The sequence below is a fragment of the Astyanax mexicanus genome, chromosome 3, assembly GCF_023375975.1.
Source record: "Astyanax mexicanus isolate ESR-SI-001 chromosome 3, AstMex3_surface, whole genome shotgun sequence".
In the NCBI taxonomy this organism is placed as follows: Eukaryota; Metazoa; Chordata; class Actinopteri; order Characiformes; family Acestrorhamphidae; genus Astyanax; species Astyanax mexicanus.
In genome coordinates, this window is record NC_064410.1 from 37,669,006 (window position 1) to 37,688,847 (window position 19,842).

General features: G+C 37.0%; 1 protein-coding gene across 8 annotated transcripts; it reads left to right on the plus strand.

The window, feature by feature from the left end:
• The first annotated feature begins 1,972 nt into the window (after positions 1-1,972).
• atat1 (alpha tubulin acetyltransferase 1) lies at positions 1,973-18,383 on the plus strand. 8 transcript variants are annotated; one of them, XR_002651696.2, is made up of 13 exons: positions 1,974-2,550; positions 3,032-3,092; positions 3,376-3,467; positions 4,159-4,216; positions 4,306-4,419; positions 5,459-5,560; positions 6,313-6,358; positions 6,887-6,932; positions 8,849-8,923; positions 10,719-10,938; positions 15,290-15,393; positions 15,524-15,605; positions 17,658-17,795. XR_002651696.2 is itself a non-coding variant. In XM_022683115.2 (12 exons), the coding sequence occupies exons 1-12, from the start codon at positions 2,459-2,461 to the stop codon at positions 17,974-17,976; spliced, it is 1,329 nt and encodes a 442-aa protein (XP_022538836.2). In that variant the 5' UTR covers positions 1,973-2,458; the 3' UTR covers positions 17,977-18,383. The 8 variants fall into 8 exon arrangements, 7 of the variants coding, with proteins under 7 accessions (XP_022538836.2, XP_022538839.2, XP_022538840.2 ...); XM_022683115.2 differs by lacking the exon at positions 15,524-15,605 and having other exon boundaries at positions 1,973-2,550; positions 17,658-18,383; XM_022683114.2 differs by lacking the exon at positions 6,887-6,932 and having other exon boundaries at positions 1,975-2,550; positions 17,658-18,383.
• Positions 18,384-19,842: the final 1,459 nt, after the last annotated feature.

Below are 19,842 nucleotides of genomic sequence, written 5' to 3' on the forward strand. Positions count from 1 at the left end.
AAAAAGCATACAAACAACAAAACTACAAAAAAGGGAAAGAAATTGGGCCCCTAGCCCTCACTGCTCGACAAAGGGTTCAAGGGGGAAGCCACATTTCTGTGCAGTAAACAGTATGGTTGTCTTTCTCTGTCTTGTCTTGTATTGTCTTACCTTGTTTGTTCCCCACAGCTAATGCAAAAAACATTTTCAAATCTGTTACCTCTGTTTACAGCAAATAAACAACAAACATACTTTAAATGCAAAATACTATGTACAAATTAGACCCAGTATGTCAGTACGGGACTATTTCTGAGACAAAAGCTACATTATGTGCCGTTTGAGCAGAGTTTAAAACTTTCGGCCTGGATATTCTATAAATCAATGTGAAGATGGAGGGAAGGATGGGGCAGCTGATACTTTTTTCACTAGGAATGTGAAGATGTAGATGTATATCCAAATGTTTGTGTATGCATGTTTTTGTATGCACATGTACGTGTATGTGTGGGTATTTATGCATGTGTGAATGCATATGTACATAAATGCATGTCTGTGTATGCATATGTACGTGTAGTACTGCTGGGCTAGAAAAAACAACAGCAAACAACAATTATTCACTGAGACAAATAGAATTACACAATCGATCCACAGCTCTGAAAAAGTTCCTCTCATCCCCAGAAGCACTTCTCAGAAGTCTTGAACAATTTATATAAACATTGATGTAATTACGTGGATAACCTTACAGTTCATATAGCTATTTACAGAGATGCCACTTGGCATCTATGGCCAAAGTAAGCTTTTTCAGCCAATTTATTGCAAGAATGTAAAAAGAAACCCAGCTCCTTCTTTGCAAAATTTAAATACTGTGCATTATTAACGCTTTTATCAAATATTGCTGAAAAAATCGTAAAGATTTTGCGTAGAGTAACATGTTTAGGTTGTAAAATCACCTTTACTTGGATGTTAACTAATAATAAACAAAATACAGAAAAAATTATTATTTGTGATTAAAAGTAATTTCCACAAATGTTGTTCTAGGAAACTATAAGGTGGGCTTGGGTTCATATTGGCAAATGTGTCCCCCCCAATATCAAGCCCACTCCTACGCCCTTGATTGGACCCCTAATGAATCTAGGAAACTTAAATTAGAGGAAGCATTCCTTAGTATGTGTAAGCAGTGACCAGTGATATTGCACATAAGTTGACAGTAAATAGATAACAAATACATATAATAGGTATGGCCAAATTATACATTTAACACATTCAACAGATGGCCCACTTATTAAAAATATTAAAGCCAACAAATTAAAATGTTAACATGATAAATATTAACTGTTTTCTGTCTTTTCAATCAATATTTAAACATTTTTTAATCCGGATTGTATCTGGGTGGTTCTACTGCTCGACTGTATGATAAACTATTCTCTTAAACCATATTTTTTGGCTAATTTTTAAAATATCCATAAAATAATCATATGTTTTTTTTTGTTTTTTTTTTGTGGAAAAAGGTTTTGTGTGTGTGTGGAGGCTTTGGGTGAATATTTTAGTAAGGTGTCGTTCACTGGTTTTCCTTACATGTGTGTAGTATATACATACTTAGCAATAATACAGAATTAAAGGGAAACATATTGCATAACTTAAAATACTGAAAATATTGGGCTGTAAATGATTCATGTCTATTATGTTTTCTTTCCATGATATTTCATTTGATCCTGTTTTTACTCAGTTAGCTAGGACACTTGGAAATCATGAAAAGAGAGGTGTAGGTTAGTATTGCTGAAGTGTTAGGAACTCTTATTTTAATGTGAACATTCTTAAAACATTATTACATTTGAAAATCATGTTTAGCTTATTATTAATCTTATTCTTTAAATTGTATCATTCTGTCTTGTAATTCTGGAAATAAACAGTGAACTTTATTATTACTATGCTAATATTCATTCGCGCTGTTGCTATGTAAACATGGTAGCTAGCTGCGTCGTTGCTAAGAGGAAACGGAAGCTCGGTGTACATTTAATTTATGATTAAAGCTCTTCGGGCGTTTTCTGTGTTTTTTGTATGTTAAGCTGGAGCGGTGGAGCTGCTTTATTAAACGTGTTCGATGCTTTAGCTCCGTTAACGTGGACCTGGGTGAACTGCTGCAGCCTGAGGAAATCCTATAAGCGCCTTGTGTTGTGGCGCTAATCCTGAATCGCGCTGTTTGAAGGGAGTGACAGTAGCAGCAGCAGCAGCACAATGAAGCAGAGCAGCAGCACAGAGACAACGGGAGCACAGAGAGCCTGGGCATGATGTGATTTGACCTCTATGTCAACATTAGCTCATCGCGCGGGAGCGGCAGTTGTTTAGCGGGGCTCGTGTGCGGGATGCAGTGAGAGAGAATTTGCTGGTGGTGATGTTGGAGGAGGTTGTTCGAGCTGCTGCAAGATTTGAGCTTTCTTCCCACAGCCTTTAGCCACTAGCTCTCTCTCTTTCTCACACAGCTATGGATTTTCCCTTCGACCTAAACGCCCTGTTCCCAGAAACCATCTCTGTGCTGGACCAGAATCTGTGCGCTGGCCGGAGACCGTGCGGAAGGTATTTCTTCTTATTATTATTCTCCTTCATGTGTGTTATTTACACACGCCCTTTTCCTTTTCCACTCTTACACTTCACTTCAGCCAAACAATGCAGGACACTGCTCCTGCTGCTGCAGCCTCGAGGCTGAGGCAGGTTGGGTCCTGCCTTCACAGAATAGAGAGGCCTTTTAGCTTTTAATTTTAGTGTGTTTTATTCCTTGATTCACTCAGAATAAATTTTTTACATCAAGCTTTTTTGTTCAGTATCTGCATTATTTAAAATAAACAACATAACCAGAGATTCCTGATAGACAGACCGCTTATTTTGCTTTTGTTGTCTTAGAATTACCTGTTTTAATATTGTGCTACAGGTCATGATGTCTGCGTTACCTCTGCATGATGTCTTAATCACCAGTCTGGCTTAAGTTAAATTAAATTTTTTAAAATCTGTCATTTCTTTTATTGAGAGGCAAGTCAACTCTTCACTGTTTGTTTTTCAGACCTGATGCCCAGAATCAGATTGCCACCGTCATTGATGAATTAGGGAAGGCTTCATCCAAGGTGACTAAATTTAATTTTACTACATAAAGAGCCAATTTCTCAGACCTACATGATGTTTTGGACTAGATGTAAAATTTTCAATGGAGAATCACCATTAGCACTGCAGTGGTAGCCAAGATCAGGTTTAATCCATGTCTGGTAAGGCAGCATTTAGAGGATTTAGCTCTATAAGTCCCCCAAACCCACGTGGTGACCCTACTTGTGCTGAAATGCTTATTTGAGATTTCTCAATAGGCTTTTTCAAGCCTAAGTATTAAGTATTAACATAACCTTTTCATTTCAGGCCCAGCAGTTGCCTGCACCAATTACAAGTGCAGCAAAGCTCCAGTCTAACAGACATTACCTCTACCTGCTGAAGGATGGGGAGCGTAATGGGTGAGGTTAATCATTTTAGTCTTTTGCTAATGGCAGTGTGCAGTTCTGTGTGTTCTGTTTAGGTTCAGATGTTTAGGACTTCCTGTCTTCAAGAACCTCTTAAAAACTGAGCTCTTCAAAGATCACTTACTCTCCTAGCACCTCTAAAAAACTAACCACTTCATTTAAACAAACCACATTCTTTTTTCCTTTCTTGCTCTATCACAGTGTGTTTACTTTTGCCTTGGATTTTTTTATGTCCTCTTTGGATAAAAACGTCTGCTAAATACAATGTAATGTAATGTAATTCCACATGGCTGCATTAAAAAAACAATGGGGCTTATGTAATGGATGCATCTCCACTGAAATGACTGGGTGTCTTTTTTTTAATTTTCTAACTTATAGATTGTAGAGTTTTTGATTATTCAAGCCTCTTTTGTTAATTTTGTGTATAATGGAGCTTATGCCACATTCTACTATTTAATAAAAACTTGAAAAGAAGACAGGAAGTATCGTTACATCAATTATAAACATATATATGTTTTGATTTAGGTTATTTTACTTTGCTTCATATCCTGATCCATCTTATCTGATACTGTAAGGACATATGTATGCTTTCCAGTCTCTTTTCTTTTCAGTGATCAGCTTTAGCTCAGCTGTCAGTAACAGCCTCTTCCTCTCTATTTGTTTCCCTCCTTTTTCTCTTCAATAGAGGCAGGGGCGTGGCAGTGGGATATCTGAAGGTTGGATACAAGAAGCTATTTCTACTAGTAAGTGTTTTCCTCTCTGGTTTCAGTGTATCTGTGCTGAATGGGCGGGACATATATCTTTGCCTTTAAAATATTGCATTGTCCATTAGGACCAGCGGGGGGCGCACGTGGAGACAGAGCCTCTATGTGTGCTGGACTTTTATGTGACTGAGAACCTGCAGAGACATGGATACGGGCTGGAGCTGTTCCGCTTCATGCTGGAGGTCAGTTCCAAATAGTGGTAGTTAAGGATTATGCTAAAGTTCCATTTGTAGAAGTTTAAAAAGTAGAAAACTATAAGTAAGTAAAAAATTGGTTAATTAGTCTTACAGTTATCTCATTATACAAATGGAAAGGAATGGAGATATGGCACCAATGAAAGCATATATCTAAGTCAATCTCTCTCAGCATGTTTCTTATCCGTATGTTTCTGTTCACTCACATTTCGAAGGTTTGCGAAAGTCACAAGCTGACCAAACCGTGCTATTTCTTATTGTCAGGCCTCTCCTCTTGTCTCCTTACCACCATACAGTGACTGAATTTGAATGTGATTATTACACAGTGGTTTCTGAGTCAAAGTCTTTACATTAATGAGCCTTCTATAATCTTGAAATATCTGCGTGTTCACAATATCAGAATGTCAGTATTAGCTGTTTATAAACTTGTTCAGAGGTGGATATCACCGCATCACCACCCCCCTTTAAATATGTATAACTATGATGAAAAACTCTGGTGGGTTGGTAACATTGGGGGAGTTTTTAGAATTGACAAAACAAACCTTCCGAAGAAAATACTTCATGTGCAATTTAAAATGAATGTTTCTTTCATGCCCAGTTTACTTACATAGGATTGAGCTTGGTTAAAAGTTGTACTACAGCTGGCCACCAGAGAGCATTAAAGATATTTTGGCTCCAATTTTCAGCTGTTGTCATCTAGTCCAGTCTTATGTACAGTTATACAATCTGTGATTTAAATGCCTACACTGTTCTTACATTCTTTGCATGCTTATGTGGTTCCTCATCTTGAATAAACACCTGTTGTGCTAGAGTGTTTGATTAAAGTTATTGCTGCAAGCATGGCTATTATATATAGCAGTATTATTTATACCATAATTATACTATTAGTTGTTTTTATATAGTAATATTATTTTACTTTTTTTGTTTTTTATTGATAAGAGTACAATAATAATATTTATTTCCTTATAATTGTTTACTTGTTTCATTTGTTCTTTTGTTTCTCTTTGCTTTTGTTTTCATTCCACAGCATAAGAAGGTGGAGCCTGAGCAGATGGCATATGACAGACCCTCTCCCAAATTCCTGGCCTTTTTAGAAAAGCATTTTGAACTCAAACACGGTGTGCCTCAGGTATGCTTTAGTCTTTTGTTATCTTACTTTCGCTTGCTTTTAAGCATGGTCACCTTTAAAAAATGTTGACATTGTCAGACAAGCCTTATCTTATCTTTTGTTAAACACAAATAATGCTGTTTTCTGTAAGATATAAAATATATGTAATTGATATGTTATTATATAAAACTAAATCTAGCAAATGGGCGGCACAGTGGCGCAGTGGGTAGCACTTCCGCCTCACAGCAAGACGGCCTGGGTTCGATTCCCGGCTGGGGCGTCCCGGGTCCCTCTGTGTGGAGTTTGCACGTTCTCCCCGTGTCTGCGTGGGTTTCCTCCGGGTTCTCCGGTTTCCTCCCACAGGCCAAAGACGGCACGTTCAGGCTAATTGGAACTTGGTTGAAATTGCCCCTTAGGTGTGAGTGTGTGAGTGAATGTGTCTGTGTGTCTGTCTGTGTCTGTCTGCCCTGCGATGGATTGGCGGCCTGTCCAGGGTGTATCCTGCCTTCCGCCCGATGCCGGCTGGGATAGGCTCCAGCACCCCCCCTGCGACCCTTAATGGATGAAGCGGTTGATAATGACTTGACTTGACTAAATCTAGCAAATATGAATTTGAATGGGAAATCTGTCCATATAACAAAATTATTTCAGCTTGTTTTATTCATTCTCAATTCAAAGAGTGCTGTTTATATCCCCACCTAGATTCAGTTGGCACGGATGGCAAGAAATTGATAAGAAGGAGTATTAGAAGTATCTTTTTTCTCCTCTTTTAGGTGAATAACTTTGTGGTGTTTGATGGCTTCTTCAGAAATAGATCAGGTAAGTCATGCACTCATTCTTGCCATTTTTGGGACTGGAATGTTCATTTTGCACTGATGGAACAGAAAGCAGAGTTAGAGGAACTGCGCTGGCGTCTCACGTCATGCGTAGGATGGGTGTGTGTCTGATGATTAATTTTTCCATTAGTGTTCCAGGGGCACTCTGTTTCTAGTTACATCACATCAAAAAAGCTGCAGTTAGAGAACTTGTCCTACTTGTTTTATTACATAGCGGCCCGTGGGTGGCATTGCGTAGTGGGAGAAGAGGTGGAGGCAACTCAGCTATGTGGAAGATTAAATTCCAGATTGACAGAACGGGTTGAGTGTTGTTGTGTAAAGGAAGCGCAATTCCCGAACAAGTCCTTACCTGACTGCATGCTACATGACACTTACGCCCAATTATGTGCTCATATAATGGAAGGCTAAGCTCTCCGCTGTGAATTGTGATGGTGGTTTTGTTGGAACGGGAAGGGTTTGGGAACAATTTTGATTTCATTGTGGCTCCATTCTTGTTTCATCAAACTCTTAGGCACCCCTCCCTCCCCTGTGACGGATCAGGGGTTGTGCGGCTTTTTGTAAGAATTTTCAGTTTCTACTGTCTTCCCACCTTGCTCCTAGTCTCTTTTATCCTAGTGTTCTTTGTCACACCACCTTGCTGTGCAAGATGATTAATAGGGCTGTCACAATTGATTTAATAGAAATCAAGCAATTACATTTAAGGTCACAAAAACACCTAGCACAAAAAAAAGGTTTGAACTAACCATAAATGCCAAATATTTATAACAGCATACTGGAAAAATATCATCTAGGGAGCGTTTTTTATTTAAATGCTGCAAAGAAATGGCACATGTTTTACATTGAGGCCTACTTATAATATTTTAATTATATTCAGTATGACATGATAAAAACAGTCACAGTTGATTTTTACAGGACTATTTTCCAACCTCTCTTTAATCCTTAACATTATGTAGACTAATATACTACAATGATCTCTTTTCTGTATTGTGTTTGAATCTAGGCAATTTAGACAGTCTACTCTGAAACACGTTGTACAACTTCAGCATGGATAAGTGAGGATACCTGCCATTCACCTTCTTTTTCATGACAACAAGGAGAAGGACATTTTTTTATATTTTATTTATTTATTTTATTGATTATAACAAAAGCAAAAATAAACATAATATCAGTAGTATAATTGTGTGTAGATGTGTCTGCCTAACCAAAGCTTCATATCTGGGCCATATCTTTAGAAAATAGTATGAGAAAATATTTGGATATGTCCTCTCTTTTGGAAAGTGGTAGATATGTATTAAATGTTCCCCCAAAACACTCCACTATGTTGGTAGTGTGTTTGATGGCTAGTTAGGTAGCTGTGCTGTAAACAGTTCCAATCAAGGATGATCACAAGCCAAACCAAGCTGAAATGCTTGGAATTTTGCACCAGGAATGGCATAAATTTACCCAAAAGCAGTGTGTAAGAATGATGGAGGAGAACGTGCTAAGATGCGTGAAAACTGTGAACTGTGAATAAAAACCTGGTTTAGTTCACCAAATATTGATTTCTGAACTCTTAAAACTTTATGACTATAAATTTGTTTTCTTTGCATTATTTGAGGTCTGAAAGCTCTGCATCTTTTTTCTTATTTCAGCCATTTCTTATTTTCTGCAAATAAATGCGCTAACTGACAATATTTCTATTTAGAATTTGGGAGAAATGTTATCCGTAGTTTATAGAGAAACTGAAGTGGTCTCTTAATTTTGTATATATATATTTTTACTTGACTCTAAATGAAACTCTAATTTTAATAAAGCGAACAAAGTGGGATTTCTCATGATATGGGCCCTTTAATTCAAATATTATATAACACAAGTATATAAAACAAGTGTGTTCAGGCTACAGTACTTACAGTGAAAGAGAGCAATAGAAGAATTTAAAATATGCATGCATTATCATGCAGACTGATAACCACTCACTATTCATCCACCCAGAGGCTAAATTTGAACCAATAATAGATTTTACTCAGTAATCGATATCACAGATTGAGTAATCGTGACAGCCCTAGACAGTATCATGTCTCAAATACCACTTAGTGTGGTACGTCTCTTGCTCACTTATTCTCCACCCTCTGAAGCAGCCCGTTCACCTCAGATCATGCAAGCCCAGTCTGTCCCTCAGGCACCCCCCCATGCCTCACTGAAATCCACCCAGCCCATAACCATAAACCCTCAGCTTCCCAACACAAACGACACACAGAATGCTGCTTGTGTGTTTTTTTTTCCCCAGTAATGCAGCTGAATGTTGGCCAGTGCACACATACAGTGTACACATGAATATTTGTAGATATAAATATTTATGAGGAGTGTTGTGTGCATTTGTGTGGCTCTGTGTTTTAGACATAGCCAGAAGTCATAGCGGCTTCTCTGACCATTACATGTTAAGCAGGAGGCTGTGCTGTTTCTACTGCTTATAACAACTTTGCTGTTTTTGCAGCGGCCCCGTTCAGAAAAGCTCCCCCAAAAAAGCCAGAGGGAGAGATCAAACCGTATTCGCTAATGGAGAGAGAAGGTAAGCGCGAAGAACTGAACTTATCAGTCACATTCAGGAAAACAGCTCACATGTAGTTCATTCATTATATCTTTAAACTAAAAAAAAAGGTACTAAATCGGCACAACACAGACTAATTTACACCTAGTCAGACCATGTGACCAGTATCTGGATTGTGTCCTGATAAGATTTTAACCACATTTAGCCGTTTTGACGGGTTTAGTCCTTGGGTTTAGCCCTTGTTTGGGGTTCACACTCCACTTTAATTATGCAGTCAAAGAATGAATAGGCTTGGTATCTAGGAGTAGAGGAAATTATAAAAAAATGTTGGCCCTGAAGCAAGGTTTGCTCACATACAGCCTGATTAAGTCTTGTGATTGTAAATATTGTATATATTCCTGTTTTAATTAAATTTTTACAGTTTTTGTTTTTCCGCTTTTTTTAATGCTGATGGTAAATAAAGCCTGTTTTTTTAAAGAATGCACCAATCCGATATATTTGGATGGGATATTGGTTCTGATATAATTTAAATTAGCAGAATCAAGTATCAGATAACTAGGGGGATTCAATTGACTGATCTATTCAAGTCAGCTCTATATGTCCTTGAATAGCACTTCTGCCCTGGATGAGTGTCCTATGTCACGCACTTTAGTGTTGGTTCTGTCTGATCAGGAAGCATTTATTGCTGTGCAGGAGATATTGTAAATATCAGCAATATAAATATCTCTTTTCGAATATATTTTAAAATACTACACAAGCAACAATAATAACAAGATGGTTGCTGCTTTGAAATTCACAATTTTACATTTTACATGCACCTGCATTTCTTTAAATTTTGGGGAAGTCAGTAGTAGGGGTGGGCAATATTATATCGTATACAATATATTGTGACACAGAAATATTGTGATATTAAAAATCCATATTGTGATAATAGAGATGTTCTGTCTTAAAAGTAGTCTATTATTTACTGTGTAGCTTTAGGTGTATTTATTGTATTATTGTTTTAGTTTGCAGTTTATTCATGCACTAAATATTCTGCAATATTTTGTGCTGCATTATATTATTTTATGCTATATTATTTATTTTGCCGCATTATGATTATGCTGTTATACTCTTATACTATATTCCTGAAATCAATTAATTATTTTTCTGTTTTCCTATATTGCCAAGTATATCGTTATCGCAAAAATACCCTGAAATATCGTGATTTTATTTTAGAGCCATATCGCCCACCCCTAGTCAGTAGTTTTAGCATATCATTCTGATGAGAAAACGCTGAGGAATTTTGGATGTGTTTTACATGTGCAATTTTATATGGTGTAACCTTATGCAGATATAATTCTGACACTTTACAGATGACGTGACCAGGTACAGACAATGCTATAATAATTTATATTGCTAGAACCTCAAAATTCAAACACGTGAAGTAAGCATGCTTTATATTTAGATCTATAACCTTAGAATAAATATAAAAGCATAATCTGTACATAGAGCCATTAGAAAATGCTGACCGCTTTCTTTTGCTATTTTTAGCTGCATTTTAAAATACTTTTTAAAGACTCTTGCTAGCACAGAGGTGTAAGCTATTTATAGTATAAAGAATCAAAGTAAGCTAAAAGCAGATTAAAAAAAACAATTAAATATGAAGAGAATCCAAATCACAGTGTGGTAAGGAAAATGATATATTACAGTCAAGTCACTGATATAAGATATATTAAAATATATACATTATAACTGTTTTATTGTATTCCTAATATAATAGAATCAAACACAAACATGATAAATTTCACCCTCTCCCCTTGTCTCTTTTCTGAAGTTGTGAGAGAGGAGCAGAAGGTCATGCCTTGGCCGTTTGTCCGCTCGGGGATCCCTCCCCCTTCTCCCCCTCTTCCGGTATCCTCCCCGTTCTCCCGCTCCCTCAGTGTGGGATCTTCCCCCAGCCGCGTAGCCCCTCGCCCTGCGCCGGCCCCAGGCGTCCAGCAGGGTTACACCCCACACCACCAGTCGAACGACAACTGCAGGGCAAAACGCACCAGGTACGTGCCTCACCACACCTCAGCCCTGTTAACACCTTTTACTGGTGTTCTAAAAATAGAGGTGCCAGAAAGAGTTAATTTTGAAAAACATCTGTTTAACAAATCAGTTTCAGCATGGCCTCAACAATGTGGGAGACAAGGGTTCGATTTCCCAGCCAGCCAAACACGGCAAAATACACTAATAAGGGTCCTTGTGCAAGGATTTCAGATTCTGCATTCGCCCAGCTGTTTGAATGGGTATCAGCCAAATGTACTATTTTGTAGGGCTGGCCCAAATAGCGTTTTTTGAGCTCCGGATATTCGGCACTGATTCGAAGCGAATATTCGAATATTCGTTTTTAAAAAAAGAGGTAAAAAAAAAAAAAAAAAAGCAAATCACGGCCCCTTTAATCCACTGAAAAATGTTCAGTTTGCTCTGACCAACGAGACATATTCACCCCGGATTTTTGGTGTTTTTATCCCGGATTTTTGTGTTTTCACCCCATATTTTTTCTGTGTTTTTAGCCCAGATTTCTTTGTGTTTTCATCCCGGAATTTCTGCTGCCCCACACCGAGGCTGCTGCTGCACGGTTTCTCCGCTGCGCAAGCCAGCCCAGTAAATTGCTGTTTGTGTTTTCACACTTAGGTTATTTGCTTAAAAAAACAAACAAAAAAAAAAACGTTTGTTCAGGAAGTATTTTATATTCTTAAACATTGTTGATTATATTAGAGGACAGTCATTGTAAACTGTACTTGGTCTATTTCGGTTAAAGGATTGTGCAGGGCATATTACTGATTTTGTATTTTTGCACTTGGGCTATAAGCTCAATATTAAATATTTCGTTTGCTTAGAAATTATTTTATATTTTTAAACCATTTTAAATTATATTAGATAAGAGGAAATTCGTTCAGACATCATTTTTGTAGGCCAGGCTTTTGTAACCGATTTAGCCCCTACTGTTGCCACATTAGCCCTTACGTTTTATTATATAAATCAGTTTCGAAGAGCCTGCATTTTTTTTATCATGTATAATAGAGGTCTGCGCGAGACTGATTTTTAAACCCACTCTTCCACGCTCCCGCGTTTCTGTCTCGTTACCGCGCCGCAAAAAAATTGCTTCTTTTAATCCCGCGCCCGCCCGCCACATAAACATTTCTGCCGCTCCCGCCCCACGTTCCTAATATAAATTAAATAAACTACATTTAATGCTTCAAATTTACTTATATATTTATTAAAACAGCAGCGCTGAATAGTGTGGTCCCGTTCCTTACCCCAGTCCAAACACCATCGGTGTGTGCGTGTGTGTGTCGGTCCATCCTGCGCGTTGAGAGTTTTCTTTAGGTTTTTTTTTTTACAATTATTACAGTTTTCTTAACTATTTATTTATTTGCTCCCGCATCGTCTGGATTAAACTCCCGCTCCAGCCAATAACAGTTCAGTTCTGTCCCGCGCGCAAGATATTCTGACGGGACCCGCGAGAACAGAAGTGGTTAGAGTGAGGTGGAACTCTGGAAAGGAGAAAAAAAACGAATATCCGAATACCAAAATTAAAAACCGAATACCTACTCAACGAACGAATATCCGAATACCCGAATATTCGGGTCCAGCCCTACTATTTTGTTTATAAGAACAGAGATCTATCAAAATCTTCTCTTCACAACAAGTGTTTGTGGAAGTGTATCATGGCACAAACAAAAAAGATTTCTGAGGAAAGTCTGGAAAATCTCTAAAAAGTTTGGCCTCCATCAGTAAACCAACAATAATCACTCCAAAAGCAAGACGTTTAATAGTCGATGAGGTCACAAAGGACCCCAGGGTAATTTCTAAGCAACTGAAGGCCTCTCTCACATTGGCTAATGTTAATGCTCGTGAGTCCACCATCAGGAGGACAATAAACCACAATGACAGGGTTTCTGTTCTTCAATCGTTAGAGAAACTACAGTCTTTAATTATAGAACTACAAGGTGCACCTATATGCTTAGTGAAAAATTAGATAATGGGTGTAGAAACAAGGAGAATCAAAAGGTTATGCTTAATGGGTTTAAGCTCAATATCTGTAAAAACTTTCTGTGGTTAATTGCATATTAAAAGGTGATTAAAAGTGCTTTCTACTTGAATATATGCAACTACATAAAAGCAACATGCTCCATTTTTACCTCAGGTTGCCCCTAGCTAAGGCCAACTATTTGGATGGTTTACAAAAAATTAGTAGCTCATTGTACAACAGAACTACGGGACATTGATGGTCTTTATGTCCAGTTTGACCAATTCTGTATATAAACTGCATGACTGATTTGGCAACAGAAACTGGAATTTTCCCTCATTAGTGCATCATTGTGTGCAGTGCCTCTTCACTCTTTCCAGCAGCTCATTTTCTCCTTGTCCTTCTCTAAACTGCCTTTCTTCTCTTTCTCTCTCTCTCTCTCTCTCTTGTTCTTTAATGTTTGTCCCTGGAATGACATTCTCACTTTGTTTTATGATTCTTTTTTTCACCCACTCCTGCTGCTCCTCATCACTTTTACAATGATTTCAATGAATTGACAACTTTTCTTCTCCACTACAAACAATTTCCATCTTCAAAAATGCTAAATTTATCTCTCCTTTTCCATGCTTTGCTTTTGACTCATATCTCCACAGTTCTCTAAATAGATCTCAGCTCAACTTTCATTGACCTTTAACCTAGACCTTTTAACCTAGACCTCCACAGCCTTACAGATGGTTGTGTTTTTTAATCTAGTTCTCTTCTATTTATTTGTTTTGTAATCGTGTTGCAGACATGAGGCCTAAATGCGCTGTATAGGGACTGCTTGGTTTTTGCATAATTTGGTAATGAATGAAAGGAAATCAGTAGAAATGCGTAGGTTTTTGAAATTTCCCTGAATTTGCTCCACCGAGGAGCAGTATATTTGGTAAGGCCTGATCTTTCAGTAACTAGTGAAATTATGTAAAATCTTCCTTGAAATTGAGGGTTGGGTTGGACCTGGTTTACTGTTATTGTGAGACGTTGTTACCTCTCTCCCTTTTCCTCTTTACCCTCTAGCATTTTGATCCATAACTAATAAAAGTTGCAAAAAAAAAAAAAGAAGTTTTTTTTATTTGTTTTTCTACATAATATGCAATAATATGTATATCTATAACAGGGCTGTCACATTAATTTGTTCATTTCAATTATTTAATCACAGAAAAATAATGTGTCCCAAAAATTCACACTCAAATCTTATTTTAAGCATTTTAAACAGGGGTGGTATATGTTATCATTACAGAGCAACATATTTTAGCTTTAATGTAAAAATGAGTGAAGTTACTTTTTAATACATATGAGTATCCTAGAATATCCTGAAAATAACCTTTGGCATGTGTGACTGTCTTCTTTAAATGTTTTGTAATTTTTAGGCAAATATAGATATATATTTGCTATAAAAATAAGATCTATAAAATTCGGCCTAGGGTTGTAAGAAATATACAGTGTTTATAAACAGGGAGCTTTTAAGTAGTTTGCCAGTTATTTATTCATTCATTTGCTTCTCAACTAAAATTAATTTGAATTGTAGAGTTTAAAATACTTTGATGATGAATGTGATTAAATGTGATTCATTTAGATTAAATAATTACAGAGGATGTAATCAATAATTATTTCAATCACCTAACAGGGTTAATATAGAATCTTTATGATTGCTGTCACACAAAAACCTTGTACCTTCAAAATAACACTTTACAGGAGAAGAACAAAAATAATTTTCTATAGAAGTCAATGTTAAGAGATTTCAAATATCTTGAGTATTGTATTGGAATTTTCTTCATAAAACTTTGCAATGCAATGAAGAACAACTGACATATTGTTATTTTTGTGTGACAGTGACTAGATAAGATTTTATTGAGGGGGACTAAGTCAACATTTACAAAATAACAAAAATGGTCATCATTTTGCGATACAAAATCAGAAGCGTAAACTTCATACATTTTTATAACATTTCTTGTTTACAACAACAAAAAATGCTTCACATTATTCACATTTTCACCACTTGAACACAATCACTGCATGTCTGCCCTCATTTGATATTATTTTGTTCCCTAAATGTTTTGTTCATGAAATGTTGTTGCATTTCAATATTATTAAGTTTGAGTTTTTCTAATTATGTTACTTTGGTGTTGTTTTTTCTTTCTTTCTTTCTTTCTTTCTTTCTTTCTTTCTTTCTTTCTTTCTCATACCTCCTTTTTATATTTCCTTTGATCATTGTTGTTTTATGGCATGTCCTGTCCTCCTCAACCTCCTCTGAATGTGCCATCACTCCTTGTGTCTGACCATGTCTGGCCCCTATGCACTTGTTCCTCCCATGCATTGTATGTCCACTTCCCCTTCCCCTCCTGTAGCAATCAGGGTATGGTTGCCAGAAACAACCTCTACAGTCGCCATATCTGCAGCAGAGGCCTTGGGCTATTGCGGGCAGAACAGCTGAACACCTCCAAGCTGCCAGGTAACACCCAGTTTCAACTACACGCCACGTGGCACAGAACACTGCATGCCAAGAGTTGCTGTGGTCCACATAACGCTACGTTTCCCAGGTGCTGCTGTGTCTTTAGCCATTGTCATGTGTGCTCCCTCAGGGCTGAAGCCAGTGCTCAGTGAGAAAGTGTGTGACACATGGGGACAGGCAGATGCACTGGAACACACAAACACAGCAGAAAGGTTGGCTATTCCTCACGCAGCCTGTGTGAGAGTTACAGACTTCACCTAGAGATGGATTTCTATCTGCTGCCTTTCACAGATACTGAGTCGGGCTAATAAAGAGGCATAATTAGTGTGTTGGCAAGACACAGACACACAAACCACCTGCAGTAAAAGCCTATTTATAGTTTGATTGTATTTCAAATATTGTATGACTTCCTTCCTTCCTTCCTTTCTTCTTACTCTTGTGCCTGAAACTTTTTGCTTGATGTCTAAGCTTTGTTTTTTTCATTGTATAGTGATATTTAATGAACAGTTTACGCAGTTATCCCAAATTAACTCTCACCAGACATGATGTTTGTTATCTGAAGAACTATTTTGTATTGTATTTTGTCCTGGAGCTACAAAGCTAACAGCTTATATAAGTAATGGAGCGAAAAGAACATTGTAACATGCAAGGTTAGCATCTCGGTAAACTAAAACAAACACTTACCTCAAACTTTATGGGGAATAACTTTTCATTTTCTTTTTTTTTCCAATTACTTTTCAAGGTGTTGATAAATCTATTTTAGCTTTATACTGGAGCTACAAGGCTAACAGCTAACATAAGTAATAGAGCTAAAAGAAAATAGTGTAGCTGCATAGTTAACATCTTTGTAAACTAAAAACCTACATGTTCAAACACTTCCCTCAAACTTAATAAGGGAATTACCTTTCATTAACCAAAGTGTTTAGTATCGATAAAGCTATTTTAGCTTTGTACTGGCGCTACAAGGCTAACAGCTAACAAGTAAATTAATAGAGCTAAAAGTAAGTTCTAACATGCAAGGTTAGCATCTTTGTAAACTAGAAACCTACATGTTTAAACACTTCCCTCAAGCTTAATAGGGAATTACTTTTCATTAGCCAGGGTTTTTGGTATTGAAAAAGCTATTTTAGCTTCGTGTTGAAGCTACAAGGCTAACAGCTAATGTTAGTAATGGAGCTAAAAGAACATACTGTAGCTGCAAGGTTAGCAAAATGGCAGTGAAGCCACAAATTTGTATAAAATTTGCATATAAAACATAATTAGGATGAAATTAAAATTCATTTAGAGTGAAGGGAAGGTACAGAATCCAGATATCTGAGGAGTTTTGTGCCTCCAAAACTATGCAAATTACCAACACTACACAATGCTATTTCTATATTTCTTAGAGACTCATGCATGTTTATTAAATCATTAATGATACCTGGGAAGTTAATCAAATTAAATTGATTAATTTTATTACTGTTGTCATTTGTTTTTCAAAATGTGACAATGGAAATTGTACATCTTTACAATAAGAAGTCGCCAGAGAGAGACGTTTGCTTCTATCAGAAACCTGTAAAGAATTATTTTATGTAGCTGTGATTTTTATATTTTACTCTTTGACTTACAAGGTTTCATCAGCATGTGTCAAAAGCTTACTTAAAAAAATGTATTATAATTAACTGTAAAGAAAACAATAGCTTGTGCATCACATTAAATAGTGCTTACAAGTAATAAAAATGATGCTATCTAAATCACAATCGAGAATCGCTTAATTATTTGAAGAATATTGAGATTCATTTTATTTAAAATATTGGGCAGCCCTAGATTGTGATATTATAATATAATATTTTTTATATTTAATTTAAACTTTTATAATGAACTATATTGTATAAAATATATTTTTATTAATATATCAATATATAGATATATTGCCCAGCCCTCATAACACACATAACACACACCCTGGATTCTAAAAAGTTTGTGAGGCTCTCTGAACTGAGGAGAAAATACAACTTGAGGAGGGTTCCAGTACATTGTTTGTATTTGGAACTTCTGACATCCAACTTCAGATGGAATGTAGGCTATGCTTCCAATACTTGTTAGCTACATACAGCATCATAGCTTCAGTGCAAAATTACAAAAGTAAGCTTCAGATAACAACCTGTTCTGGCTGATTGACTTCATTTGGGGTAAGGAGGGGGGATATGTTGATCAGATTTTTTTTTTTTTTAGCTATAACCCCAGTTTAATGACTCCCATCTCTTTCTTTCTCTCTCTCTCAGCACACAACTCCACAGTCAGGTTGTATCTCTTCCACCACTACCGGTTTCCAGGCCTGTTTCTAGACAGCCGGCCTCCACGACAGCTCTGGAGCGCAAAGAAGAGGGAGCCTTAAGTAAGCCAAGCTTGGTTCTTGACAATGGCCTGAAGATGCATAGCAGTCCCTGGTTAAGTGGAGTGGAGGATGTGAAGAGAAACAGAGCATTGGAGGTGGAGAAGGGGTCAGGCAGAGGCGGCTGGTCTTGGACAGTCGGTGAGCGACGCTACACGGCCCAGTGGGTCCGACAGAAACAAGAACAACGCAGCACGAGGCCCTGGTGACAGGGTTCATGCAGGCATGAAGAGCGAAGCTGGAAGGAGATCAGAGGAACAAGGGAAACCAAAGGATGTGAACAGACAAACAAAGCAGGGTTATTTAAATACAGAAAAGGGAGGATAGTAAAAGCGTCCTTCATGTTCTCACAAGGTGAAAAACATAACTAAATCACTGAAGATAAAGATTAGAATAAGAAATGTTAGGGAGATAAAAGCCATAAAAAGTTGCATATCTCACATCCGAGGCAGCATTGTTTGACTCAGGTGTAGTAACTGAATTGTAGCTATTTTTTTAAAAGATTTGTTTTTGATATGTTTATTATAGCCATAAATTAGACCTGATGTAAAACAGTATTATAAAGATTCAGGGATATTTTTATTTTTAAAATAAACTAAAAAGAAAAGTGGATGAACATGGTTTATAGATTGTTATTATTGTTATTATATATCACTTTTACTAAGTTCAATCAACATTTTAGGCCATTCTCACACCTACAAGTTCGAAGAAAGGTTCTCGTTTTTGTTACTTTGTAAAAGTATGGTCTGGGTAGATTTGGTGTCACGTTGCAGTTTTTTGATCCTGTCGTCATCATCACCTATATGGCCTGCATTCCCCCATACTTGACATTGATTAATTTGTAGAAGGATGTGCATCGGATGGCGGCATTTTGTCTGTCCAGCAAGTTGCCTTTCCAGATGTCAGATGTCCCTTCGTGTGCACACTAATCAAGCTGCAGAATGAGTGCAGGTTACTCAGAAGACTGAACCATCCAAAAAAATTGGTTTTCACACTGCAGACAAACTGAACAGGTGGTTTGTTGATGTGGATCTAGACCACTTATTTTGGTCAGAGGTGTAAAACCAGCTTTAGACTTTAATAGTACTTGGAAAAGAAAAAAAATACAAAAGTTCATTCTGGAGAATTGTCTACAACAAAGACATTGAGTTCCTCCCTGCAAATTTGTTTCAGTTCATCAGAATTTCTGAAATGTCACTGAAATGTGAGTGCCCAGGCTTATCTGGGTCATGGCAAAGCACCTCGATAGAGTTGAGGTCATGATGACCTGGTCGTTGCAAAACAAAGTTTTCCTAGAAGTTTTGCAGAAAAACACTGTCTTTTGTGGCCTTTTCTTTAGCTTCATGTATTTCTAATATGTTCATATTTCTAATATGTTCATAATCTTCATGTATTTCTTCTGAAACAAGTTTAAAACAGATGCCTTGATGCAAAGCATTCATGACACATTCACACTTCAAATCTTAGCTCCTTATTCAAATGCCTTTGCCAGCTAGTTTCTTTAAAGTCTTTAAAGGAGCAATCTGGTGTGAAATGGTCTTGGTTTGTAGTGAAACATGATAACGAGTACAAATTTGGTCAAGTAGCCCACTTCTGTTCACACCCGGCATTCTGAAATACAGAACGTTTAATGGCTATTTTCACACCAGTAACAAGCTTAGAGTAGCTTTACACTTCATTGGTAGAATCCCAAGGGCCCTGACATTTAAAACGAAGCAATGAGAACTTTGAAAATGCACAGGTTGTTTATTAAAAATACTTTTTATATACACAGTACCACAGTAGTTCTCCAGGTGCTGCCATCTTAAAATGAAGTCATGATAATTCGACTGACGAGCAGAGAATGAATAAGTGGAATAGGGGACAGATTGCAAAGTTAATTTAGTGAAAATACATGAAATCCAGTTGTTGCTAAAAAATATCTATAATATTTATGCATTTCCATGGAATTCATTTTGCAATCTGCTCCCCATATTACCTATGAAGTTGTGATCACTACCTGTGCATATTTAATGTTCTCAGTGCCTCATTAATATCATGGACCTCACAATTCTACCAAAGAAGTGTGGAGCTAC

Bases quoted from the DNA above. Each gene is read 5' to 3' on its own strand.
- atat1 (XM_022683114.2), top strand. From the start codon at position 2,459: ATGGATTTTCCCTTCGACCTAAACGCCCTGTTCCCAGAAACCATCTCT. The intron at 4,420-5,458 runs GTCAGTTCCAAA...TTCATTCCACAG, and splicing joins TGTTCCGCTTCATGCTGGAG to CATAAGAAGGTGGAGCCTGA. The intron at 10,939-15,289 runs GTACGTGCCTCA...CCCCTCCTGTAG, and splicing joins TGCAGGGCAAAACGCACCAG to CAATCAGGGTATGGTTGCCA.